A 27,359-nucleotide genomic window follows, 5' to 3' on the forward strand; every position below is an offset into this window, starting at 1 on the left:
GTTTCGTTCCATACTCTTTTTTTTTTGAAAGGTTTGTTCCTTTAATCATAGCGATGAGAGGTGCTTTGCTTCATAGAGACTGGACCAGTTCATGCTGCAGGTCAAAATTGATATTTACCACTCAAACAAAATGATATTACTAAAAATTTTGCCTCGAATATCGGACACTTTTTGTCCCCAGCAGGAAGAGAGCTAGAGGGGAAGCCATAAACAGGAGGGCCGGCTCGCAAACGAGTGCCACACATGATAAATTGATAAGTTTTATATACTTCAAATTAACTGAGAAACAAAAAGCACAAATATGATAACCATTGCGGTTTCACATCATTTGCCAGTTCCATTGCACAACAAGCATAGCAAAGTAGTACATCTATGCTAACAGCTCAACTAAAGAATATACACAAATTACTCCGCTTGCGCTCATTCACAGCCCTGTGCTTCCACGGAACCTGTGCTTCAATACAAGGAAAAACACATTCTCCATCTGTCGGCTCCTGAGCAATTGGATTCAGGAACTTCCCTCAGGTGGCTTCGGTTTTGCCAAAGTCGTCAACCTCAATCTTCAAGCGAAATTAACAAGGAATTTCACTTCAGCGTGCGGTATCACACTGGAAAAATCCAATAATTCTTCGGAGGAAATGTTCACGCAGACAAGTAATAATAATTCAGAGAGTGCACTAAGTACCTAAGTGGTTTTCTTGGGGCAGTGGTCGTCGATGCAGGAACAGCTCCAACTGATGGGGCAGCAAGCTCAAGTGGCTATTGTTGCACCAAAACAAATGGATTAGCACAGTTAATAAGAAAGCGCAATGGAGATAATAGCAGAAGTACAAAATGACAATTTATGATTTAGAGAAAAGAGTAAATTGCACAAGTTTCGCGAACTTGCGATGCAGATTGATTTGGGTCCATGAAATAGTAAATTAGACAATTGGTCCACAAAACCGTGAAGTATTGCAAGGAAGTTCCAAAGGTGGCGCTTTCTACTAGACTACTAACATGGCATCGTGATCATGTGGGCCATGTGATTAGCCCTCCCTTCACACTCTTCATGACACATTCACCAATCACCACCTCACTCCCCAGGAGCGACATTCTTGATTTTCCTATTGGATGCTGGACTACTACCAGTTGGAATAGTAAGTAGTGGGCATGTGACACCCCAGCCCAAGGGCTTAATATGATTGATAGAATACTCATGTCAACAAGTTGACACTTCTTTTCCGGAAGCCGATCTCCAAAGAACTCCGAGGTTACGCGTGCTTGGCCCGGAGAAATTTGGGGATGGATGACCGACCGGGAAGTTCTTCCTAGGTGCGCACGAGTGAGGACAAAGTGTGCAGATAAGACATGTGTTGGTCTGTGAGGGTATTCTATATCCTATAAAGCTGCCAGATGTAAACGGGCCCTGCCTCGGGGAGGGGGGAGGCGGGACGTTACAGGGCATTCTAGGATTCAAAAGAAAAGAGACCAGAGCAGCAATGTGACTGGCAGACACGACAGGGAATGGTGATATTGGATATAGTGAAGTGACAAGCGAGGAAACAGGGCAGCAGGAAAACATGCAACCATTGTTCTTGATTCACTGTATTACCAAGATTGACTCATCTCATGCTACTCTGCTTGATTCCCCACCTTTCATCCAAGATGCAAGTGAGATGGAGATGACTGTGTGGTTGTGAGTGGTTTAAGTGATCAGTGGCAGAAGAGCTATGGGTGCTTAGGCACTATGGAGCAGCAGCTTTGGCATGGACGAGGGCAGTAGTGAAGACTATAGCTAGAAGCAAGAGGAGTGTTTTTCTACAAACTTTGTGCCCCATCAGCACCTCCTACAAAGTACTAAGATGTATGAAATGGCAGCTACTTAAAAATCCCATTTGGACCTTCCTCACCAGGTTTCACAAATTTGTGGACATAGCTGTGCAAGGTTGTGGAAGAGAGGAGCAGAGGGCTACATGCAATATGCCGTTTTGGTAATAGAAAATTGGGGCAAACTAGTTCAACTAAATGAAAACAAAGAAAAAAATATAAGTTAATTCATATCAACTTCCTAAGATCAGGCAAACATGTAAAGATTTTTTTACTGGAAGCTACTTCATCTACTTGGACCTATTGCTCTCTATGCATAAAATGATTACAGTTCATACTAAATTATAAGATGGTGCAATATCGTAAACACAATATTTGGAGAACAGCTAGAAATTACAAAGCTAGTAGAACAAAAGTATCTGCTGCAATTATGCAGCAACACAATGTTCTTTAAGGCTATTAGGCATATGTAGGCGCATTCCACATGTAATTGAAAAATGAAACTAGGTAAATGGGTTGTATTTAAATTTTATGCTTGGTGTTATTTTGCAGTAACAAATTTGGGAATCCCAAACCAAAACAACCAGGGAAAAATGCAAGATCATAATAGCATCCAAAACTCTTCGGAGAAAAAAAGCATCCAAAACAATTTTCAAAATCTATAGTTAAAAAAATATTCTTGTACAAGAAAAGAGAATACCTCTAGCTCTTCATTGGCTTTGCGCTTAAGAAGATTAGAATCTTGGGGCCTCAGAGAGGATGTTTGCTCCAAGTTATCTTCAGAACACCCCTCCAAAGATGGCCTCTGATTAGCATTTACAGCTTTCTGATTATCTTTCACTTGATGATAAGATGTCAGCTCATCAAGTTCATCAGGTGCAGCTGGAATAGCAGGCGGCAAACTCAGCAAGTTGTTTGCAGCACTGTCTGCATATTCTCTTTGTGAACTGTTAAGAGAGGAACCAAACTCATATGATTGACAACCATTGTTTGAATTAGGCAGCAAACTGTTATGTTGCTTGACTACATGGCACACATCATTATGCGCAGGAGCGAATGTAGTTTCCTGATGGTGTTCTGGATGTTCACGCCCAACAAATTCTGCATGAAAATTAGCATGGCCATTCAAAGCTTCTTTATTTGGTAAACTAGTGGGAAACACAGAAGTACTTCCCGGCAACTGAACGCAGCCAGAATAATCTGGTTCTGGTTTCGTATAGCTGCCTTTATATGGTACAGGCTGAGCATCACTAATACTGACAGTGCCCAATACATTTCCTACCTGACCAGCTGAAACATCACAATTTGGAACAGTACGATTGTTCTTGTGTACTGTTCTAGAAGAACGAGAAGGACGCACTCCACCAGGAAAAACAAACAAAGGGATATCTCTTCTTTTTACATGGGACACTTCAATATCCATTCCTTCTTTCCAGTGTTGATACGCACAAATATTGCTCTTGAACTCATTTACGATTCCCCTGATGTCGAATTGCTCAGCTTCTTGAGCTTGGGCTGTCTGTTTTCTCCAAAGACCCATGAAGTAAAAGCAATGCAGTGGCCTTGATTTGTCTGAAAAATCTCTGGGATACGGATGTGCGAGGATCATCTCATGTGAATATCGTTCAATCTGTATCAGCAGCAAAAGGCGCTACATTAGAAGGTCCACGTTCTTGAAAGGATTGACATGTATCTATTATTCACCTTTAATACAAGAGTGCGAAGGCGAGATTCCACCCAGCCTTTCCAATTCCTGAGGTCACCTTCATTTCTCGCTGTGATATTAATTTCTAGATAATTTTTATATGACTCAAAAAATGGATATGGCTCGAACAATGCATCCCAGTCTGCTTTTCTTTCATCAATGGCCTACAATTAGTTTAAAGTAAATTTGAGGCAGAGTACAGCACAGACCAATTAGTTGATACAGTAAGATAGCTTTCTCCCAGTGCTCTATCCGAACACTGGCTGTAATAAGAAAAAAGTTTCCATGGCCAATTACCTAGGGCAAAAATAACTCCTAACATTAATGAGATAGCACAATGAGCCAAATAAGCTGATCTAGGTAATAAGTGAAAATCAACCAACCACCAGGTATTAAGGTATCTAAATTGTATGGAACTGAAGATATGGATGATAAAGACGAGACTGCACATGCTGAAGTTGAGAAGTACTAAAAAGGTGCTGCATAAGTAATGGGTTACTGTCTGACAGAATGAAGTTAGCAAATGTTACAGTGGAATATAAAAAAGTTAACCAACTTTACAATATGAGCAACATGCACCAGATCAGATCAAAAAAGGATATCCTAGACTACCAGGTACCATCTAATCTAAGGTTTGGCTGTTCGCACTGAGTTAAACTCAAGAGTTCTTTCACTAAAATTTGCGTATGTTGCAATGGGATCAATGTTATTTTAAGAGATTCTGTTCATGAACTATCAACTGTATAAATAGAAATTTGTCGTGGGCTTTTGGGGGTACCCACAGCCGGGTGGCGGAACGCACCCGCCTATTCCCCGAGGGGGAGTACTCGGGGAAGTGCTAAGCTATTAGGCCGATCTAGCTTCGGGGCAAAAACGCAAGAACACACAGATTTAGAGTGGTTCGGGCCGCCGGAGCGTAATACCCTACGTCCACTGTGTGGTGTGTTGCACTAGGAATGAATGAGTCTATCCTCTGCCCCCAAGTCCCTCTTTCGACTTGAGCCTTCCTCTAACGGGCGTCTCCCTTTTATAGAGCAAGGAGGACGCGTACACAGGCGCCGGACCCCGACAGGTGGGCCCAACAAGGATGTATATTTTACTAGACAGTAGTGGTGCTACAGTAACGGAGAATCTCTTGCCGGATACACTTCATCGTCCTGTAGACTCTCTGGCCGAGGGGGGGTCTTCTCCTGTCTCATCGGCGAGGCGCCCGTTGAGGCAGTGTAGGTTGCGGCGTAGACTGTTGGGTCCACCGTGTAGGCGTAATGATACTCCGTCGCCAAGTTGTCGTGTCTAACTGGTGTAGCAGACTGACGTGCGTGGCGTGAGTGGCGCCAGCGGCTGTACAGTGTACCTTGGTAACGCGCGGTCAACAGTACAGCCTGGCGAAAGTCTCCTCGGGCTCTGCTGTGGCAGAGCGCTCTTAACGCCTCCCGCATTGAATGCGGTAGGTGGCCAAGTCTTCCCGAGGAAGCTTGGCAGCCGCGCGCGTATCTGCGTTTGCGGACACGTGGCGGTTCCGGACCCCCCAGGCGGGGTGTCTGTTCCCTCCCTGCCGAGGGGTCCGGATAGTATATGGGGGTCCGGGACCCCGTGGGAGGTCCGGGGCCCCCGGCTGTTTTGTCTGAGAGCTTCCTTCTCCGGGGCACGTGGTGACACCGGACCCGACCCCGAGCGGGATGCGGGTCCGAGACCGTTGGTTCGGTGAGATGGAGTCGGACCCCAGGGGTCCGGTTGCTCAGCTCCTTTGGGCGTAGTTACGGATAACTACGAGTCTTGACACAGCAAGAGGGGGTACCCTAGTCCGGAGGTACCGACAGTGGCCCCCGGACCCACCTCGGGAGAGGTACGAACCCGCAGGTGGGGCCATTATTGTGACGCAATGCTGATTGCGTTGGCGTGCTCATGTTGAGAGCGAGTGCTCCGGACCCCTTCAAGGCCGTAGCACTTGTTGCCAGGTTCAGGTACTAGAGCGCTAACCGCAGGGCGGCGAAGGTGCAGGCTTAGGGTACGGAACCGAGCTAAGCGGCTGCTCGGACCTTGAACCGCCCAGGGAGCCAGCACTACTTCCCCGGACCCGGCTCCAGGCGACCGTGGCGAGCGGTCTCCGCCGGAGCGGGCCACCGGAGTGGACTTGGAGCGACCGTGGCGAGCGGTCTCCGCCGGAGCGGGCCACCGGAGTGAACTTGGAGCGACCGTGGCGAGCGGTCTCCGCCGGAGCGGGCCACCGGAGTGGACTTGGATCGACCGTGGCGAGCGGTCTCCGCCGGAGCGGGCCACCGGAGTGGACTTGGATCGACCGTGGCGAGCGGTCTCCGCCGGAGCGGGCCACCGGAGTGGACTTGGATCGACCGTGGCGAGCGGTCTCCGCCGGAGCGGGCCACCGGAGTGGACTTGGATCGACCGTGGCGAGCGGTCTCCGCCGGAGCGGGCCACCGGAGTGGACTTCGAGCGACCATGGCGAGCGGTCTCCGCCGGAGCGGGCCACCGGAGTGGACTTGGATCGTTGCTGACGATCCCATGAATTACGTCACCGGGCCTTGCAGCAAGGTGTAGGAAACCGGGCCTTATACTAGAAAGGAGCCCGGGACCTCTAGGAACAGCAGACTCGGATACTAGGGGACTCGTAACAGGGCAGTGAAGTACGTAGGCTTAGGGTACATTACCAGGCTAAGCTACGCAGAACTTCTCTACCCCAGGATACGGGCACCACTTCTCCTGAGCAGGTCCCTAGGGGTCCGAACTGCCTTCCAGCTAGAAGGGGTGTCCCAACCTGGCCACAAGCTAGCAACTCAATTTGGATTGTTAGCAACTAAAGAAAAAACTCCGTGCGGGAGAAAAAAACATGCAGGTTGAACGAACAAGTGCTATTAGGTTAAAATAAAGATAGGACTGAGAAAGCAAATCTCCTTTATTGCTTGACTCGTGGTGTACATCAGAGGTCGGGATTACGAGGGCGGACCTCTACCGCTCTGGACCACTTGCTGGTGTCGCCTGTTTGTGCGATGAAGCCAGAGATCGGGTTTACAAGGGCGGACCTTTACCGCTCTGGACCACACGTAGGCACCAAATCATTACAAAAGAGAAACACACTCAATCCTATCTAGTGATAACCTACAGCCGTCGCCCCGCAAGGCGTGCACGTTGCTGGCCGTAGTGGAGCTGCCATCATGGGGGCTCTTCTGTGTTGTTGGGGCGATGGTGCCCTGGACATGCTTGTACAGCATCATCCAGCATCACCTCGGGAGCTTGCGGGGCTCCTCCCAGCACAAGAGTTGTCCTATGCTCAGATAGCATAGGAACAAATTCTTTGGCTTTGAATGGGAGTGGCCCTGCCGTTGCCAGCTGTCGCCGTCTGCCGTCGGAAGCCGGCCCGATGTCCGCTCATCACGAGCTGGGTGCTCGTTTGAATGAGCACGGAGCGTGTAGAAGGGCGGTCGTTCGCCGGCTCGACCTTGGTGCTGGCGTTGGGCCCCCGCGCCTGGTGGCGGAGTCCTGTCTGCAGCAGCACCGAGAGAGACTCGGTCCTGGGGAGGGAGGAGTCGACGGTCAACTTCCCCCGGGCGACAGTGGTTGGCTCCAGGCTTCGTGTTGAGAGAAAGCCTTGAGCCGACATCATGCCGCCGCCGGGGAACCCTGGCGGTTGCTTGAGAGAAAATCTTGAGCCGACGCAGAGGTGTTGTAGGGTGACGCACAGCGGGTATCTCCGCTGCGCGCCGCCGCGCCGGCCTTGAGGTGTCGCAGTGGCGACGCATAGCAGGCGCCGCCGCCGCGAGCCGCCGCACCGAGGGCATCGTCGTCTCGGTGCCGTGGCGTGCGGCGTGGGTGACGCCATGCCTCTTTTCATCTTCTCGTCGCTGTTGCAGAGGATAAGCTCAACCTCAGAAGCCTGGAGATCCAGCCAACGCCTGCATCTTTCCCACGGACGGCGCCAAATGTCGTGGGCTTTTGGGGGTACCCACAGCCGGGTGGCGGAACGCACCCGCCTATTCCCCGAGGGGGAGTACTCGGGGAAGTGCTAAGCTATTAGGCCGATCTAGCTTCGGGGCAAGAACGCAAGAACACACGGATTTAGAGTGGTTCGGGCCGCCGGAGCGTAATACCCTACGTCCACTGTGTGGTGTGTTGCACTAGGACTGAATGAGTCTATCCTCTGCCCCCAAGTCCCTCTTTCGACTTGAGCCTTCCTCTAACGGCGTCTCCCTTTTATAGAGCAAGGAGGACGCGTACACAGGCGCCGGACCCCGACAGGTGGGCCCAACAAGGATGTATATTTTACTAGACAGTAGTGGTGCTACAGTAATGGGGAACCTCTTGCCGGATACACTTCATCGTCCTGTAGACTCTCTGGCCGAGGGGGGGTCTTCTCCTGTCTCATCGGCGAGGCGCCCATTGAGGCAGTGTAGATTGTGGCGTAGACTGTTGGGTCCACCGTGTAGGCGTAATGATATTCCGTCACCGAGTTGTCGTGTCTAACTGGTGTAGCAGACTGACGTGCGTGGCGTGAGTGGCGCCAGCGGCTGTACAGTGTACCTTGGTAACGCGCGGTCAACAGTACAGCCTGGCGAAAGTCTCCTCGGGCTCTGCTGTGGCAGAGCGCTCTTAACGCCTCCCGCATTGAATGCGGTAGGTGGCCAAGTCTTCCCGATGAAGCTTGGCAGCCGCGCGCGTATCTGCGTCTGCGGACACGTGGCGGCTCCGGACCCCCCAGGCGGGGTGTCTGTTCCCTCCCTGCCGAGGGGTCCGGATAGTATATGGGGGTCCGGGACCCCGTGGGAGGTCCGAGGCCCCCGGCTGTTTTGTCTGAGAGCTTCCTTCTCCGGGACACGTGGTGACACCGGACCCGAACCCGAGCGGGATGCGGGTCCGAGACCGTTGGTCCGGTGAGATGGAGTCGGACCCCAGGGGTCCGGTTGCTCAGCTCCTTTGGGCGTAGTTACGGATAACTACGAGTCTTGACACAGCAAGAGGGGGTACCATAATCTAGAGGTACCGACAAAATTTAAGATAAGCACATCACATGTCATTGATATAACTAAAAAGAAAGAAACATCATGGTTATTAATAACCTAAATTCCAGCTATTTTTCTATTCATATTTCATGGTCGGAATAAGAATACAACAACAATAACATAGTCGTTTTCCCAAGCATGATGGGGTAGGCTAGAGATGAAACCCGAAAGAAATAAATTCAATGTTCAGGCACATTGATAGCTAGTCTCCAAGCGCTCCTATCCAAAGTTATCTTTTTAGAGATATTCCAATCCTTAAGGTCTCTCTTAACCGACTCATCCCACGTCAATTTAGGTCTACCTCTACCCCTCTTTACATTATTGACCCGCTCAAGAACCCCATTACGCACCGGCGCCTCAGGAGGCCTTCGTTGGACATGTCCAAACCATCTCAGCCAATGCTGGGTAAGTTTCTCCTCAATTGGTGCCACCCCGACCCTATCCCGAATAACTTCGTTCCGGACTGTATCCTTCCTTGTGTGCCCGCAAAACCATCGCAACATCCGCATCTCTGCTACACTCAGTTGCTGGACATGTCGCCTTTTTGTAGGCCAACATTCAGCACCGTATAACATCGCCGGACGAATTGTTGTCCTATAGAATTTGCCTTTTAGCTTTTGTGGCACCCTCTTGTGAATTCTTGGAACTCTTGGAATTTGCCTTTTAACATTGGTCGGAATAAGAATAAGAACAAAAAAAAGAAACTGAGAATGTACCTGGCAAATCTCAAATGCTCGTGTGAATTCTTGGATCATCACATACCTAGTACTAACAGATACATTATAGCTGGAATTCATGCAAGGGTAAGCAGGTGTAATAATAGGCATTTGATGGCCCCTGTCTCTGTAATTTCTTCTTGGATCCCACACAGGGAGACCAAGAGAACCCTCCTCGATATGGCAAAGCATAACAGGATTAGGCCACTTCCACTTGCTGTAGACTCGGAAAAAACGAGATATCAACATGCTAGGTGATGCATTTGGGTACAGTTGACAGATGCGACCAACAAGAATTGCCCAGTTTATACCACCCAGAAATCCCATAACCTGGATAGAATCACAAAGCCTTCGTTACAAAATGTACATAATTTATGAGTGACACCATAATATAAACATGTCAATTCAGTAAAGCATACTCCAGAAACCAGAAAAATCTTATGAGAATCATACGTTTGAGTAAACTCCGCGGCGCTTTCCCCAATATCTTATGAATCTTAAGGTAGTGCGAAAACTCTGGATTGAGAAAACAAATGATATTAATCCAACAAGAAAAATGCTATAAACATATACTTCAAAAACAGGTATTGTAAGGACACAAACCGGAATGTTTGGAACCAATTTTAAAATTTGATCAGTAACCCGACACCCATTTAGACTACGAACAGTCTGTTCATCAACATTATGCAGTATCGAGTCCTGAGAAAGATCTAGGTCCTGAAATCAAAGGCATATCAAATGTCATAAATAATGGAAAAATTCACCTGCCAACAAAACCAAAGGCATGAAGGTTAACAAGATAAATCACATGCCAACAAAAACAAATACATTAAATGTTAAGTTCCAGTTAAAACACTTTAATTCCTCGAAATGCACAATTATTTACACAATTGTTAAAATGAGTACAAGCTGATTGCGGCATGCAGTATATAAAGTTTGTTCAAGCAGCAATGCTGTAAAAGAAACATACCTCAGGAATCACTGCATGAGCAAGGTTAGCATACAGAAGGTCAATAGAGACCCCATTAATTTTGAATCCCAGAACAGGTACATGAGCATCAGGTACTGGATGTAGCTCCGAAACTTCTGGCATCTCAGCTAGCATATCGTGAAGCCACGTGAAGAAGTACTCCTGTGGGGGAGGAAATAGAAGGTTCATTTGACATCATAGTGATGCAGTTACTTTAGGATTCTCAAAGGAGGCCCTACATTTCGAGTTGCATGTCTTGGACCAACACATAGTGTATCAATGTCTGCACCAGGACCATGTACCTGTACAATAATAGATTAAATAAGAAATTCAGAGCAAGTAGCCAAGTATTTTACGCAACTGAGTTACACAGTATAATTGAAGCAAGAATAAAAGATATGAACCTAACTGAATTATAAGATCCAATAAAAGGAAAAAAATGGAATACAAAATCCTTACACATCATGTTTAGCAATGCATCATTCAGAGGTCGGACACATATAACTATATAGTAATCTAGAAAAAAAACATGAAAATAATCTTATACAATGCACAATAGCAATTCACGATTTTTTTATAAACAGAAATAGACAAGGAGTAAGGTGGATTACCCCAAGGCGGTATGAACCAAACGTAAAGATCTTTGCATTTGCTTCATGCACAAATTGCTCTCCATACCCACTGATCCTGGTAGCCTTCTTAATCCACGCTTTCACAGTCTGCAACAACATTGAAAATCTTCAAATCAGTACAGGCCTGGGGAAATGATATCAAAACTAGGACACCCAAGGAAATTGTTCAACCTGGTCCAGCTTGCCTAAAACCTCTTCTCGTGAGACAGCCTCCTCCTGGCTCTCATACAGGCCTGCGTCTGAAAGGTACTGATCAACACAGACAAAACCATGCTGTTAAAAAATGACATGAATCTAAGGAAAATAAAACAAAATGTGGAGGGGGTTTTGGTTTATCTGGTATAAAAAAACAACCTTTTCGACCTCAGCTGTCTGCTTAAGATCCTTCTCAGTCGGTCCACTCAGTGAGATCGGCTCGGTGACGCCAAGATAACCATTACTGTTCTTCGCCTTCGACATTCCACAATTCAACCCTCACGAACTCTACTTCTACCACACAATCTATGAGGAGCACAAATTATTCTCACTCACTACCTTTCCTAAATGTACAAATTGTTCTTTTCCCCCTTCACTACCTCGATACTTATTTTTCCTTCTCTCTTACTCTGGGGCAGGGGCGGACGCAGCATAGGACATGGGTGTACACATGTACACCCAATAATTCTTGCAAACGAAATCGAAGTTAGTAGGTAATATATTGTAACTCAGATTCGAATACAAATAGTTTTGTTAGGGTTTGGGGTGCTCCGTCTGGCACATCAGAAGGAAAGAACAGGGGCCGCCATACCTGGAGGATGCGCTCTTCGCCGGCAAAGGGCTGGGCGAAGACAGGACAAATAGCGCCGCCGCGCCCAGTCGGCGCTGCCGCTCGCCCAGTCGCCAGGGAAGGAAGAGCAAGGGAGGAGAGAGTCCGAGTCTCCGAGAGAAGGGAAAGGAAGAGCACGGGAGTTGATGAACTTAGAGGCAATTCCCTATCAGCCATTATAAAAGTTTCCAATTTCTTATACGCCACTACAAATAGTTGCAGTGTCATACAAATCTACTCCAAATTTTTGTGCCAAACATGCCACTTCAGTTAGCTTTTGAGGGGACGATAGCTAACGACAATTTAAAATGTCCATTTTACCTCTCTTACATGTGGACCCCACATGTCAGGCTTCTTTCTCAACACCTATTTGCCGCCGTCGTGCGCGCAGCTAGGTTGTTGCCCTGCCTCGACATAAGTGGGGCTAGCCCCAGGTGCGTGGTGGCTGCCCACCGCCGCGTCGATCGCTCTCATCGGCCATCGTGTCCCGCTGCCGCTGCTGACCAGCTTGCCCAATCCTCCCTCCCCCTCCTCGGCGACAACAGTGGCCGGCGCCTGCCATCGTGCTCGCCTCCCCGCGCGACACCTGCCGCTGCGCCGCCATCTCCCCGGCCTTCTGAGCCGCCGCTGACTCCGACCACGTCTAGAGCCGCTTCATCCCCGAGGACCGCCGCCGCGCCCCAGTCATCCTGCAGCCCACCGCCGCCGCGGGTTAGGCCAACACCAAGAAGGACGCCTACATCGGCCTTTATGAGGGCGGCGTCCCCGTAGGCGGCAACGAAGGTGGGTGTAACACCCCAGGTGTTAATCATCCGTAGTTAAGGTTAATCATGTGTTTGGTATCGTCATTAACACTAACCGTGCATGCATAAAATATTTTTTTAATTACATTTTTACTAGCTTGTTAACACATGAAATGATGACTATTTTTCAAATCCAATGAAACATGCTTTAAAAATAACTTTTAAATTCTTGCTCAAATAAACTTTTGCCTAAAAACAAAATTGTAGAGTTTGGAATGGTGAAAAACTTTCGTGTTTATGGTTTTTCAAGTTTCAGTACAAAAATTTGAAGAAAACTTTTAGTTTTGCTTTGAATAGGACATTAATGCTTTGGTTTCAAAATTTCAATTTTAAACCATGATTTGATTTTCAAATGAGATTTTGCATAAAACAAAAGTTGGAGGAAATCACATTTTGAACAACTTTTATTCTTGGAATTTTTCTAGTTTCTATATGAAATTTTGAGTTTTGGACGGTCAAAATCGAACTAAGTTTCGTTGAATCATTTTCTCTCGGTTCACGGCTCCCGGCGCTCATGCCGCGCGTCCACGTGTCGACCGTCCGGCGATCCTTGGCCTCCAAATGAGCACGTTCTTATCCATTCACGGCGCCCGGTTCTCGTTTTCATTTTCCCCTCTTCCTTCTTTGGTTGAGCCGAGCGGCGCCGCCGCAGCTCGGGCCTGCCCCGCCACGCCAGTCACTCCCCGCCGCTCTGCTCCGATTCGGCGTGCCCCGAGCCCCCTCACCATTCCCTCCACCTTCCCCAGCCCGCGGTCAAGCTTCTCCCCGGCCGAGTCGGCTCAGTCACCACCCACCACCATTGGAGCCGCCCGGAGCTCTTGCTCCCCGTCGACCCCTCCCCTCCAGACCACCTCCGCTAGAGCCGAGCCCCTGAACGGGTTCCTCTCGTCGCGCTGAAGCTTCCTGGCCTAACCCCGCTCGCCCTCCCTCGCCGGAGCGCCGTCACCGCGGAACACCATCGCCGCCGGCCTCCTGCTCCCGTCGCCGGCCCTCCTCCGGCCACCTCGGCATCAACCGAGACCACCCAGAGGTAGCTCTCGTGTCTCTCATGCTCCCCCACCCCTCCCCGGCCGCCGGGATGGCCTCCTCTCGCTGGTACCAAGCTCCCCGAGCCTCTCTGTTCCAAAAATCGCGACCAGGGGCTCCACACAAGAATTGGAACAAGTCCAGGGGGTTTTCTGCGAAGTCTGTGACTCATATGAATAATGCTTGTTTTAGCTTGTTTAGTTAATATCTGCAGTTTTGGAAATCGAAAAATTATGAAATTTTTGCAGTAGCTTACTATTTGCATGTTTAGTTCACTGTAAAAATTTCAGAACCATAAGCTATGTGCATGTTTGTAAATCTATTTTTGTTCTGTTGTCTTGCTAGGGCTAAATTAAATGTTTTCTGTTGTCAATAAATGTTGGCAAAATATTGTTGCATGATTTATCAATAGCTCCTCATGCTGGCAAATTTTGGTTGCTAGATCATATCCTCAAGTTAAGTTTTTGCATTTGTTTAGTTTCTAGCTATATCTTTCACTTTCCAAAAGTATTGCTAAGCCATTCTTTTCTGCATGTTTCAATCCATCAAGTTATGTCATTTCTGGGTGAAGTATAATAACTCTTGTTTGACTAGACATGTTTGGCAAATTCTTATTGGTGAGTGCTTGCAATGATTTGAGTTAAGTTAACTTGTATGTCATGTTGAGGCTAAATTTAATTACCCCCTGTTATCAATAAATGCTGGAAAATCATGGTTGCTTGTTAATTCCAACAATATAAGTTTGTCCTGTGTAAGTTATGTTAACCTCGCGAGAACCAATTGATGGGTTGCTTGTATTTATTTTACTTTTATGCCTTGCGGGTTAAATAAATTGTCCTAATTGTTCTTTCTTACTTTATATCTTTGCTTAGCCTTTTCTAAGCAAGCTAGTAATGCCTTTTAGTAGGAAACACTTCAGGCTAAAATTCTTGAATGAACTCTTTGATTGTTGTGTTTACTCGATAAATGATTGCCCAGTCATGTCTTTTCTTAATTGCATTGCATTTGCATCGTTGCATATCATCTAGGTACGCTGAGGGTACGACACGTGGAATCGGAGGGCAATGTTGAAGCCGAGCCAGAAGATGGTGCACGGGTGGACCAATCCAGAAGACGGAAGGACCGACTGGAGTGCATGCTTGGACTGGAATGATGTCAAGCCGGTGCAAAGACTACAAGCTAACTAACTGACTTTGTGTCAAACCCAGGCAAGCCCCGGAGCATAACCCCTAATTTGAGTATTTAATATTTATTTAAGTATTTGTGCATTTACGTTATTAGGAGTTGTATGGAACCCTAGTATGCATGTTTCTCCCTATGTACCTATGAGTCTATACTAGTATACAGGTGTCGTTAGTATTGCCATGCTTAACTAGGAGCCGGTAGAAGTCGAGTGATTGCTGTCACTCGCGAGCTATAGGTTTTTGTTACTTATGGAAAAGTGGCTTGAGAATGAATCTGTGAGGAAAGAAAAATGGAGACCGGGCGGAGAGGAATTGGATCTGGATATGAAAGGAATGGAAAGTAAGCCTCCGCCTGTGTCGATTGAGGACCGTACCGTTGTTGGCAGTGCTGACCGAGTTTAAGCAGTACTAACAACATGCTGGAAGTAGGAGGTAGTCGAAACCGGTAAGCTAATTATCTGATTTGCAACGATACTTTGAATCGCGACCTGCTACTCTGGGAGTGGAATGATGGCGGGTGTTGGAGTGTATGTCGCCTCCGGGTTCTCTGGGAGTTCGCTGTGAGGGGCCCTTTACCCGGGTTTCGGTAGGCGTGATTCAGACATCGGGGTAATGATGGGAACAGTTGACGCGTGTGGCCCGACGTGGTTTGCACGTGTCGTGTGAGTTAGGTCCACCTTGCAAGGTTAAATCGGATCGATTCGCCGTCTCTCTCGGTTAAGAGAACCTTGGTCACTTTGTCACATCGTAGTAAAGGATGAAATGAGAATGAGTTGAAGACGCTTTGAATGGTTTTAATAGAGGTTTAATGTGATCAACCATGCTTGCTTTAGATGTCAGGCAAATTTAGTTGGTACTTGATAAACTTAAATTGAGCTAAAATATTGAAAGTAAGGATCTAGTATTAGTAGCCTTTCAGCAAAACAAACTCCAGAGCCAAAAAGCTTTGCATGTCTAGATAGTGGGCTAAGTATACCCGTGTCGGGTAAGTCTTGCTGAGTATTAGTATACTCAGGATTTTTTGTCACCCTGTTTTCAGGTTTTTATTGTTGATGGAAGCTGACCATGATTCACGTCGGTGGGCTCGATGTGACATCCTCCCGACTTCGTAGGTCTCGTGGTGAACTTCCTTTCTAAATTTTCCGCTGCACTTTTAACTCTGATAACTTTTATTTAAACTTAATTGTAATACTTTGCTTTGTAAACTTAATTTTGAGAACTTTAGTCTGCTTGTAATCATCTGTGCTCGCCTTCGGGTGAGACTTCCGGTGTTTTCGATCCTTAACCCAGCAGGCTGCCGGATTACACCGTTTTAAGTGCGCGGTGGCTTGATTAATACTTAAAATGATAGTTAGCGTACTTAAGCCGGTTTAATTTGGGCAGTTCTGCCACAGTGGGTCTTGGCGGAGGAGGCCATTCTGGACGGGAGGCTCGTAAACATGAAGTCTAACCTAGAAACCACACAGACCTTAGAAGCACTGCAAGCAAGGTAGAAGGGTGACATGGCTACCGGTGGTCACGGCATCACTGGATTTATGGCACCCCAGAATTAGAGCCAAGAAGGAGGGGAGAGAACTCTGCCAGAAAGAAGATTGCTCACATTTTCCCTCTTCCAGGTCCTCCTTCTTCATGGTGCGCCCTTTGCTTCTTTCCTCTCCTCTGCCTCCCCAGTAGCAGATGAAGGGAGAGAGAGAGTGAGAGGGAGAGGGAGAGGGAGAGAGAAATCAAATGGCGGAATGCGAGGCTGCCGAATGGGGGCGAGGGCAGTGTCCTTGTGGATGGTGACGGCGGCGGGTCTCGACAGAGGAGGTCGGTCTCGGCGGGCCGGGATGCGGCGGTGGCGGTGGGCCCTCCGCCTCCATGACCGTCGCGAGGGGGAGCTCCAGCCGAACGCCGCACCCGCTGCTGCCCTATTCCGACGTGAGCTCATGCTCCGGCGCGCTCTCGGTGGCGCCGCTCATGCTCTTCCGCCGCCTCCGTGTGCTTGAACTCTCTCGCATGCGGGCGGGCGGCGGCGATGAGGTGCAAAGCGAGAGAATGGAGATGTTGGAAGTTGAGGAAGAAGTCTGACATGTGAGGCCCACCTGTAGGGGGCAAAAGGAACATTTTTAGCTGCGGTTAACTATCGTTCCACCAAAAACTAGCGGTAGTGGCACATGACTCCAAAACAAAATTGGTTGATGGTTGATTGGTAACGAGAAGTTTTCTAGTGGCACGGAGGGAATTGCAAACTGGTTTAATGGCTCACAGGGAATTGCCTCATGAACTTAAGGCCATGAGCGATTGAGCCCCGATCGGAGGGCTGTCAATGAGCCGAGCTTGAGCCAGGCTGCCACCTAAAGTTGGAGCATTCTGAGCTAAGGTTGGTCTAAGCACGAGATGTTTAACGGTAGAAGCATGAGTGACTTCACAATAGCAGTATTAATAGTATACAGAGAGATTTGACCAGTCTCAGCTAGAGTTTCATAAGCCCTAAGTGTTATATTACATCAACTAATTTTTTTTGATAAAAGGGAGTTTTATGAAATATGAGAGAAGCTTCATCTTTATAAACTCATCCAGTTTAGTTACCATGTTTTTAGTTTTTACAATAGTGCAATAAAACTATACAATGAAATTATCCTAAAAGATGAATTTAATTTGATAAATAAATGGAAAGAAAAGTATATATGGACATTTGGCTTTATTCCTACTATATTATTTTGATAGTTCTATTTTCAAAATTAAATTATTCTCAATTGATAGTTTCATTTGGAGTTGATATTTTGAGAATAGTATGGATGATGGTTCAATTCCCGTGCAGAGTAATTTCTCTTTAAAAAATATTACTGTACATATATGATAAGGAGTCGTGATAATAAGATGATAAGCAAGGTTCTTCTTGATCAATGTATGAAGATGAAATAGAACTATCAAAAGAGAAAAGAGTATTATTTTGTACCTATTTTAACTTGTTAATATAGTAGCTTTGTAGCCAATGCAAGGCTCTAGCCTCCAGCTATATTATTATTTAACTCTTTATGGTTGAAAATTTCATTAATAGAGGTAGAAAGGTGCATGCATATGCATATACCACGCAAACCAAAATACTTGAACTTCCTTGAATACCTCAATCTCGGATCGTTAGCGCTCGCGAGCTCCAGGTTAGGTCCAATCTTACCTTGATTTCAAGTATAGGTTAGCTTGAATTGGATTTTTAGCAAGTCAAATATAAATAGCTCGTGAGCCTTGAGCTTTTCTGGTAACCTACTTAGAGTTAGAGGTGAACTATGAATATAAATGCTCAGTAGGTGTAAATCAGCTAGCAGCTTGAATTGAGTTTTTAGCAAATCAAATATAAATAGCTCGTGAGTCTTGAGTTTTTCGAATAACCCTACTTAAGGATAGGGGTAAACTGTGAATGATCAGCTGGTAGCATGTGTAAATCAGCTAGTCATGATGCTTTTTTATTTCTTTACCTCTCATTCTCTTTTATTTTATACTCCTATATTTTCTTTTTAATGTAATAGATAAAATAATAAAATTAGTTGATCATCTTTCAATCGGATCCAACAAGAGGTACGTACTCAAAAGCTAAGAGGTAGTCTTGTCATTTCACAAGTTAGGGCCGTTTAGTTCGCACAAGATTTTGGTCAAAATTTTTTGAAAACTTTTACAAAACTAATTAGGAGTATTAAATATAGACTAATTATAAAACTAATTACACGGATGGTCGGAAAAATCACGAGACAAATCTATTAAGTCTAATTACTCCGTCATTAGAGGTCATTTAATGTAGCACGATATTGTCTAATCATTGCATAATTAAGTTTATTAGATTCGTCTCGCGATTTTGCCTGAGGGTTATGGAATGTGTTTTACCAGTTTTCACATTTAATACTTCTAATTAGTGGTCAAACGATTGAAGGGCCTCAAAAATTTTGGAACTAAACAGGACCATAGTCAAAAGGAAAATAATAAGAATAAAATGACAATGATATAAATGTTATATACTCCTACCGTTCCAAGTTATTAGTCGTTTTGATTTGTTTAGATGCATAATTTTTGCTATACACCTCACCTAGAAAAGATAATAACTTGAGTCAGTGATAATTGCACAAATTCTATTTTCTGACGATTTTGCAAGTCACGTATTTTCGGGAAAATCAGACTTTTATCAACGTTTCGTTTTTAGAAAGGAATTTATCAAGGTTTCATCGTTTGTCGACGAGAGCTTAGTGCCGGAAACGACAAATAGCACAATGGTGAGGTGGGTGCAGGCGGGCAGAGAGGATTTGATGAGCCAACCAGAGGCCGCCGGCTCGAGGCTCCGGCTTCTCGGCAGCTGCCGCAAGCACGGACCCGATCTCTCCCGCTGGCCTGCGCGGCGCCCTGCCCTGCCCTCCCCACCCAACCCAAATTCCCCCTATCCATCCATTCATCCAGTCCACGCCCTCCGCCACCAGCGCAGTAGCCAGCCGAGCCGCCTCACCCCACCTTGCCGCTCGCGATGGCAGTCACACGCGTCGCGGTGGCCGCCGCACTCCCGGCCGCGCCGCCCTCCTCCTGCCGCCGCCGGGCCGTGCTCCCCTCCTCCTGCCGGCCTCTCCCCACCTCCCGCGCGTCGAAGGCGCTGCACGCCGCCGCCGCCCCCGCCGCAGGCGCGGTCGACGAGGAGACCCCCGCCGCGTCGCCTTCCTCAGGTTCGCCTCCCGCCCTCCCTGCTGCTTCCGTGGCCTCGGATTTCAGATTGGGTAGTCCTCAGCTGCGAGTTGCTCGTGCAATAGACGATAGGATGCTCATTAGCCACATTTGATCTGGGAGCCGTCGGAGTAAGAGTGGGCTGCTAGGCAGCGGAGGTAAAGCGAAGCGTGATGAGCTATTGAACTGGGTGGCTGTTGGTTGTTGCAGATTCTAGCAAGGGAGTGGAGAACCTGGTGATCATTGGTTCCGGCCCGGCCGGGTACACTGCTGCAATCTACGCTGCCAGGGCAAACCTGAAGCCCGTCGTGTTCGAAGGTTACCAGGTGGGTGGTGTCCCTGGTGGGCAGCTGATGACCACGACCGAGGTGGAGAATTTCCCTGGTTTTCCAGAAGGTATAACGGGACCTGATCTGATGGACAGGTAAGAGTGTTCACTGTTGTACCTGTTTGAATAGATTTGATAGTGTCATGCTCACGTTCTTATGTCATCATGGGGGATTATTGATTAATCCAGAATGCGTAAGCAAGCGGAACGCTGGGGTGCAGAGCTTCACCAAGAGGATGTTGAGTTTGTGAATGTAAAGAGCAGCCCATTTGTTATCCGTAGCAGCGACCGTGAGGTACGGACTTCCGTGCTATTTGTCTCGTACCTAGTATACATTTTGGAGTTTGAACTCGCATTACCTCAAGGTCATGTTGTATGTGTACTTTGTTGGCTGTTCAGTGGCTAGTAGTAGTATAGTTTAATTTTTAACCACAGCTAAAGTCCACTGATAATAAAGAAACAAAGGAGATTTTGTAACAAAAGAAGGCGTGGTGATACAAGTTCACAAGAGTACACTTTTGAGCTCTGGACCAATACAGTGTTTATGTGGTTTACCTTGTCTAGTTTCATGGTTTACATTTTTGCTTGGCTCTTTAGGTTTTCTGATATCTGTCTCTTCTTTGTACAATGTATACCCAATTACTATTGCAATCACCTGTTATGATGTGCATGCAACAAGATCTACTTTATGCGCTTCTTTTCTCCACACTCATCTCAGTGATATATATAGGTGAAATGTTATAGTGTAATCATTGCAACTGGAGCAACAGCTAAGCGCCTCCGTTTGCCTCGTGAAGATGAATTTTGGAGTAGAGGTATCAGCGCATGTGCCATATGCGATGGAGCATCGCCACTGTTCAAGGGTCAAGTTCTGGCAGTTGTTGGAGGTGGCGATACAGCTACAGAGGAAGCAATATATTTGACAAAGTATGCTCGCCATGTTCATTTACTTGTTAGAAAGGATCAGCTGCGGGCATCCAAAGCTATGCAGGACAGGTAATATTATTTCAAGTCTTTTCCTAGGAATATTCTATTCTATTCCAACGGATTGCCAGTGTTTCACTTATCGGGCTTTAGCAGTTAGCACTTGTTAATTATTTACTATTATAGGAGTAATAATGGATTCATTTTCTCTTTTTAGCTATAGCATGTCTTGGTACTCCCTCCGTCCCGTAATATTAGCATTTGTAGCGTTCAAAATTCTTCCCACTATGTAAGCATTTGTAGAGTATCATGGGCCCCACATATTGGATTCCTGACCTCCCAAGGCCCATCATGCGCTGAGGAAAAGAAAGGAAAAAAAATCCCCAATCTCTTCTCGTCTCCTTCCCCAGCGCCCCCTGCCGCAGTCTGCAGCCCGCAAATCTCCAACCTCACGCAGCGATGGTGTCGGACAACTCCTCCGGGGTCCCCAGTTGCCATCACCTCCCCACCCTCCGTCGCCTAATCATCGGCCTCCTCCCTCTCCCATGAGAGCGCAGGTGCCGGTGAACTGAGCGCCACTGGCGGCAGGCTTTTGGGCGGCGGCGTCAAAGCGACGGGAGGCGCGGCGGAGGCAGGCCGTGCTACGGCCACGGCAGCACCGGCTACTGCGGCGTCGGCGGGAGGCGCGTCGGGGGCGTTCACGGGCCATGCGGCGGCCGCGGGGTCGCCCGCTTCTGCAGCGTCGAATGGAGGCGTGGTGGCGGCGTTCGCGGGCCGTGCTGCGGCCGCGCCGTGGCCGGCTGCAGCGGCGCCGGCGTTCGCAGGGCATGCTGGTCCCCTGTCGTTTCCAGCCTCGGATTGTACCGGAGTAATTCCAGATGAGGACATCAGGGGTAGATACGTAATTTCCATCTTCTCCTATTTCTAGCATTTGAATGCTACAAATGCTAATATTGTGGGACGGAGGGAGTAACACATATTGACCTTTGGTACAGGACTATTCTTGGCTTTGGCTATTGCTTTCTAATGGTGATTATATAAGTGGCACTGTAAAATGTTGTATTTTAGCTCTTAATAATTTACATGCTGTCTGATGAGAAGAAGCCAATATCTCAACTAGGTTTATGTTAGCTCAAGTTAAATACTAAAAATCATAGCATTACTTGAGTTTTCATAGATACTGCAGACTGTCATTGTCTGGGAACTTATGCTTAGACGAAGTTATTATGTTCTTTGAAGGATGTTAGCTCCTCTTCAGTCACATGAATTATTAATGAGGTAAATTTTCAATTCCCTGGATGTTTGGTTAACAGGTTGATTATGGCGAATGTTTCAGAGTACTCAACAACCCCAACGTAACAGTACATTTCAATACCGAAGCCATGGATATTGTTAGCAATGATAAAGGTCAGATGTCTGGCATTCAACTGAAGAGAACCGATACAGGAGAGGAATCAGTTCTTGAGGTCAAAGGTCTATTTTATGGCATAGGACATACTCCAAACAGTCAGCTGTTGCAAGGTCAGGTTGACCTTGATAGTGCTGGCTATATTTTAGTTAAAGAAGGTTCAGCCAAAACTTCAGTGGATGGTGTGTTCGCTGCTGGTGATGTTCAGGTAACTCCATCCTTCACATTCTGTATGGAACTTCTACATAGTTTGCAATGTATCTTACTTCTGAAGCTTGGATTAAATCCTGCTGCAGTTCACATGCACCATTGTCACCAGCATGCCATTTTTCTTTTTTCTCATTTCACGTTAATATTATTTCCTGATGGCATAAGAAGGAAACTGCTGCTGCTTAGTAGTTGAAAAATCCCTCAGTATAAAATGCAGTTTATGTTTTGCAAGATTTATATATGTGAAATTGAGATATTTCGTTGGCTAATTGGCCATTTTGTTTTTTATACTTATCTAGTGCGTGCCTGCACCTGTAGGATCATGAATGGAGGCAAGCAGTTACTGCAGCTGGATCTGGATGTATAGCTGCTTTGTCAGTTGAAAGATACTTAGTTGCCAATGATCTTCTTGTTGAATTTCACCAGGTACCTTTTTCTTCTTCTCACAGTACCTGTTTCATTATGAGAACTAGTGCACGTAGTACCAACTTTGTTTCCTTAGATATTATTACCATGGAGGATGCTTGTACAATCTTAGACCGTTGGTCCTACAGTACCATAAGCAGCTGCAGTCACCTGCTTTGGTTATTTCTTGTTTTTGCCTGATATTTCTAGTTACCTATTAACCACATATTAGCATTGCCATGCCATGTGCGAAGATTCCATGTATGAAATTTGGACTTTAGATTTCCATCAGTTGCTGGCTATTTTCAATAGTAACCAATCAAGCTTGCAAGGTTCCATTCGTTCTTTCTAATTTCAATTGAATTGCAGCCTGTTCAAGAAGAAACAAAGAAGGATATTACTGACAAAGATGTTGAAATGGGCTTTGACATTTCTCGCACAAAACACAAGGGACAGGTATATATGCATTGATTGGCCTATATGATGAAAATATTTATTATTTAACTGACACCGAGCTTGCTTGTTTTGCAGTATGCACTCCGCAAAATATACCATGAGAGTCCACGGCTCATTTGTGTTCTATACACTTCTCCCACATGTGGTCCTTGCAGAACCCTGAAACCAATTTTGAGCAAGGTTAGTTCCAGAAAGTTGGAATTACACTTTGAACATCATCTTATTCTAAATAAATAAAAATTGGTACCCTTGATAAACTGTTCTTTTTAATTGCATAACTATAGTTCTATAAATATGTGCTCAGTTTATGTTCAAAAAAAAAAAAATGTGCTCAGCGCTCTTTTTTATCAGAGCTCTGCTATAGGCTTCTCTGATCTAGAAATAAGACACCTATACCTTAAAGAATGGCAAAGCCAAGCAAGATATGGATTCAAGGTCCCAAAACCTGTATATCGTTGATTTATTTTTAGATACTATATTATTTTAATACCACCTACCAATCAACCTTAAAGAACACTTTTTTTTTTCAATGGTAACTGAGAACCTACAAGGCTACAACTTGGGTATTGAAGGTATAAATCAGCATTAGCTTGACTAACATTGTATGTGTCACTGCAGTTTGGGTGTTAAAAGCAGTTCTTGTTTTGCTTCTTTCGTTACCTGATAATAATAATTTATCTTGCAGGTTATAGATGAGTATGAAGAATACGTTCATTTTGTTGAAATTGATATTGAAGAGGATCCTGAAATAGCAGAAGCTGCAGACATCATGGGAACACCTTGTGTCCAATTTTTTAAGAATAAAGAAATGCTCAGGTTTGTTATCTTTACTTAGATTACTTTGGTTAGGTCTCTTGCAATAAGATATACTTATACCTATCTGTTCTCTTATAGGAAATGGTAGATCATATATTTTTTTAGATAATGCTGAATTAAATTTGCAAACCTAAGGCATATCCTGGCTAAAGGCATATCCTGGCTACATATTGGGTTAGTTGATGTATGTGTACTTTTACCATGCTTGGTCAACCTTTGTGCTACACTGCTAGACACGAGTAATTGATAGCACCCATGTTCTCTTTGCTATATTGTCTGATGAAGTCCAACAAAAAATTTGTTAGTCACGGGCATGCAATGAAACTCTCATATGTTCTTTGATACTGCTGAGTGCTGTGGAACTTATATGGCGGATGGCGCCAGTTCGGTATGTTGATGTCGTCTGGTACACTCGTCTCATATTTTGTTTTCTTGTAACATGCAGGACTGTCTCTGGTGTGAAAATGAAGAAGGAATATCGGGAGTTTATCGAGTCGCACAAATGAGTTGGACATGCAGTACACGCCCTTGATTTTTTTTTTTGAAGACTAGAAGTACAGTCATTATTTTGAACTCTTTTAGACGACCCCCCGGTGCCCAATTTTTGATCAGATTTGAAGATGGACCTGGTGTAAATGCACAAAATATATTCTTTGCTACGTACAACATACATGGAGTTGACCCCCTGTAAACTACTCCATTAATCTTCAAGATATACACGGCAATGCTGAATCTGTTACGACTCGTAAATGATCCTTTTCTTCAGCAGCCCTACTGTCACCAACAACTTTCCATCCGGCACCAGCCTCTCCTGCTACCCAGCCAGCTTCTCCACCACCTAATCGCCCGCCGGCGGCCGGCCTCTACCCGGCAACCACTTCTCCGCCGCCGCTCTCCCTTGATGCCTCTGCTCTCGTCCACATGCGCACGCCGCCGCCGCCGCGGCGGCGAACTCCTCGCCGCATCCAGATGATCCCGGCCTGTCGACCGAGACGAGTCACTCCACCACGCGTCACGCTGCCCGCACCCGACACGGAAACAAAACCAGGGCACGCTCACGCACATAGGCGGGGCGGGCGGCATCCGCCTCCAGATCCTTCCCTTATCCGCCACCCAAATCCGGCGAACCGCCCGGCCGCGCCACCCAATCCCCTCCTCAAATAACCACCGGCGCCCGCGGCAGCCACCCCTCTCGCCCGAGGGAAATAACAAACCCGCACGCCACCGCGCGGCCGGCCACCGCCGCACGAACGAACCTGCCGGAAGCGCCAGCGGGAAAAACGGGCGGGATCCTCACCGCCCCGCGGGCCGCCGCGGCGCCGGCGGCAATGGAGGTCGCCTCCTCGTCCTCCTCCCCGTCGCCGCCGCCGGCCTCCTCCAAGCTGGCGCTCCGGCTCAACCCCGCGGCTGTCCTCCTCCGCCGCCTCCCCACCACGACCCCGACCACCGCGAGCCCCGTCACCGCGTCGGCGTCCCCCGCGCGGGCCGGCGGCGGCGCGTACAACCCGCTCGCCGCCTTCCTCTCCTCCCTCATCCCCTGGCGCGAGCAGCGGCCGCCGAAGCAACAGCTGGACCACCCCGCCGCATCCGCCACGGCCTCGGCCGCCGCGGCGCGGAGGGCGGCCAAGGCGGCGGCCGAGGAGGAGGCCGCGGCGCGGCAGCTGGTGGGGTGCGCGGTGCCGCTGTTCCGGCCGTACGTGGCGCAGCTGCCGTGGCACGGCGGCGCGCGGGCGTGGCTGTCCAAGCTCTTCCCGCGCTACGGCCACTACTGCGGGCCCAACTGGTCCAGCGGCAAGGAGGCCGGCTCCGTGCTCTGGGACCGCCGCCCCGTCGACCACCTCGACTTCTGCTGCTACTGCCACGACATGGCCTACGACACCCACGACCAGGCCCAGCTCCTCCGCGCCGACCTCGCCTTCCTCCGCTGCCTCGAGGGCAGCCGCCAGACCCCCGCACGCGACGGCATCGCCGCCGCCGTCATCTACCGCGCCATGTGCATCTTCGGTAAGCTACGCCACCGCCCAAAGCCAATTTTTTTCCCCTTGCCTATTCTCGTGCGTGCTGAACCTGGCTGGATTGGTGCGGTGATGCGTGCGCAGGACTGAAGACGATCCTGATCCCGTACCGGACCAACCTCGTGCGGCTGCAGACCGGGCCGAATTACGCCGATTTCTTCGCCGATTTCGTTAAGAGGGTGGCGTCGTCGTCGGGCAGGCCGACCGGCGGCGAGAAGCAGAGATTGTGAACGGATTTGCTCGCTTCATTGTAGATTTTTTTAGATTAAGCGTTTGATAGTAGATGGCGCCCAATTAATTCATTGGGGAATGAGATCGTAGTAGTTCCATAGCTTGGGTTGATCTAATCCAATATGACGTTGCGTTACCCACTTACCCTGCCTAATTAGTTTATTGTAGTTGTAGCAACTGATCTGAAAGTTGGGATTCCTACTATGAATGTAGGTGTTTATAACTTTATATAGCATACAACGCGATCGTAGCAAATATTTGCTGCCCTTGGTTGATAAGAAAGATGAGCGCAATATAGAACAGCAGCCGCGATGCTGCGTTTTTTTTCTTTGTTCTTCTCGTCTGGTGTCTGCCTATCTGGATACTCAGACGCCGGAGTACTCGTGGGCGAGCTAGTCCAGCACCACGGCCTCCTAAAAGCGCGGCAAACCACAAGCTGGTGCTCGGCACAGGTAAGACTGAAAACAAAACATGCAAAAAAAAACATGCCTATCTATCTGCAAATAACCCTGCGCATGGATTACTAACACAACTGGGAGAGGTGGAGAGGTGATGGAGAGGTCTTCCTGCTCAACGAAGACATCTTCCTGCAGTTCACCGATGAGAAATGCGGACTTCACGTCCATGTGGTGCACGGCCCCATCCTTCACTTGCAGCAAAGGCCAACAGCAGACGCACGGACTCAAGCCGAGCCACCGGTAACATGTTTTTCAGAATTGACATATGAAAACCAACCATTTAAGTAACACTGAAGTTCAAAGCCAACTGAGATCTTGGATACACTTACATATACCAGCAGCTACAATCAACAATTCACAACATAGGCCAGCCTTCTGTGAGTGATAACTAAATTGTGGATTCTAAGAGGTTCAGTATGTTGCAACGAACCAAACAGCTTCTACAACCAAAAAGCTACGGGAGAAAAGAAATCTGTATGCCTAGTTGCCCGGTAGGAGCGTGAGGACCTGTGATTCGTGACTCTCAGCTCTCCCTTATTACTGTACTTTAGGCCAAACATAGTGAGACGGAGCACACAGCCGTCTTCATCGTCACCTAAGATGTACTTTGCCTTGCCTCTCTTGCACATCACACTCTCGAGAAGGCAAAACTTGCTTCTGCCCAAGTAGGTGAGAGAAGCCCTCAAGTCCCTCTCAGATTCCTTGCGAAACAATTTCTCATCCGTCATCTGCCAATCCAATTCTATTGTTCCAAGCTCTATTGGAG

The 27,359-nt window shown here is 47.4% G+C and overlaps 3 protein-coding genes across 4 annotated transcripts; 2 read left to right on the forward strand and 1 right to left on the reverse strand.

Annotated features, from left to right (window-relative positions):
• Window positions 1-244: 244 nt before the first annotated feature.
• Window positions 245-11,790, reverse strand: LOC120662063 (nuclear poly(A) polymerase 1-like). Of its 2 annotated transcripts, XM_039941142.1 has the most exons (14): window positions 11,632-11,790; window positions 11,420-11,507; window positions 11,199-11,345; window positions 11,016-11,093; window positions 10,824-10,931; window positions 10,452-10,514; window positions 10,213-10,374; window positions 9,846-9,959; window positions 9,696-9,758; window positions 9,243-9,572; window positions 3,514-3,678; window positions 2,510-3,439; window positions 686-759; window positions 245-560 (listed from the first exon to the last, which is right to left on the reverse strand). In XM_039941142.1, the coding sequence occupies exons 3-14, from the start codon at window positions 11,301-11,303 to the stop codon at window positions 509-511; spliced, it is 2,244 nt and encodes a 747-aa protein (XP_039797076.1). In that variant the 5' UTR covers window positions 11,304-11,345; window positions 11,420-11,507; window positions 11,632-11,790; the 3' UTR covers window positions 245-508. The 2 variants fall into 2 exon arrangements, with proteins under 2 accessions (XP_039797076.1, XP_039797075.1); XM_039941141.1 differs by having other exon boundaries at window positions 11,199-11,507.
• A 7,180-nt stretch (window positions 11,791-18,970) lies between these two features.
• LOC120662064 (thioredoxin reductase NTRC) lies at window positions 18,971-24,639 on the forward strand. The gene is made up of 10 exons (XM_039941143.1): window positions 18,971-19,344; window positions 19,553-19,766; window positions 19,860-19,965; window positions 20,401-20,666; window positions 21,931-22,210; window positions 22,531-22,638; window positions 22,987-23,073; window positions 23,149-23,253; window positions 23,759-23,889; window positions 24,335-24,639. The coding sequence occupies exons 1-10, from the start codon at window positions 19,152-19,154 to the stop codon at window positions 24,393-24,395; spliced, it is 1,551 nt and encodes a 516-aa protein (XP_039797077.1). The 5' UTR covers window positions 18,971-19,151; the 3' UTR covers window positions 24,396-24,639.
• Window positions 24,640-24,983: 344 nt separating this feature from the next.
• On the forward strand, window positions 24,984-26,413 carry LOC120662065. The gene is made up of 2 exons (XM_039941145.1): window positions 24,984-25,893; window positions 25,989-26,413. The coding sequence occupies exons 1-2, from the start codon at window positions 25,218-25,220 to the stop codon at window positions 26,132-26,134; spliced, it is 822 nt and encodes a 273-aa protein (XP_039797079.1). The 5' UTR covers window positions 24,984-25,217; the 3' UTR covers window positions 26,135-26,413.
• Window positions 26,414-27,359: the final 946 nt, after the last annotated feature.

The sequence above is a fragment of the Panicum virgatum genome, chromosome 2N (genome assembly GCF_016808335.1).
Source record: "Panicum virgatum strain AP13 chromosome 2N, P.virgatum_v5, whole genome shotgun sequence".
NCBI classification, from domain to species: Eukaryota; Viridiplantae; Streptophyta; class Magnoliopsida; order Poales; family Poaceae; genus Panicum; species Panicum virgatum.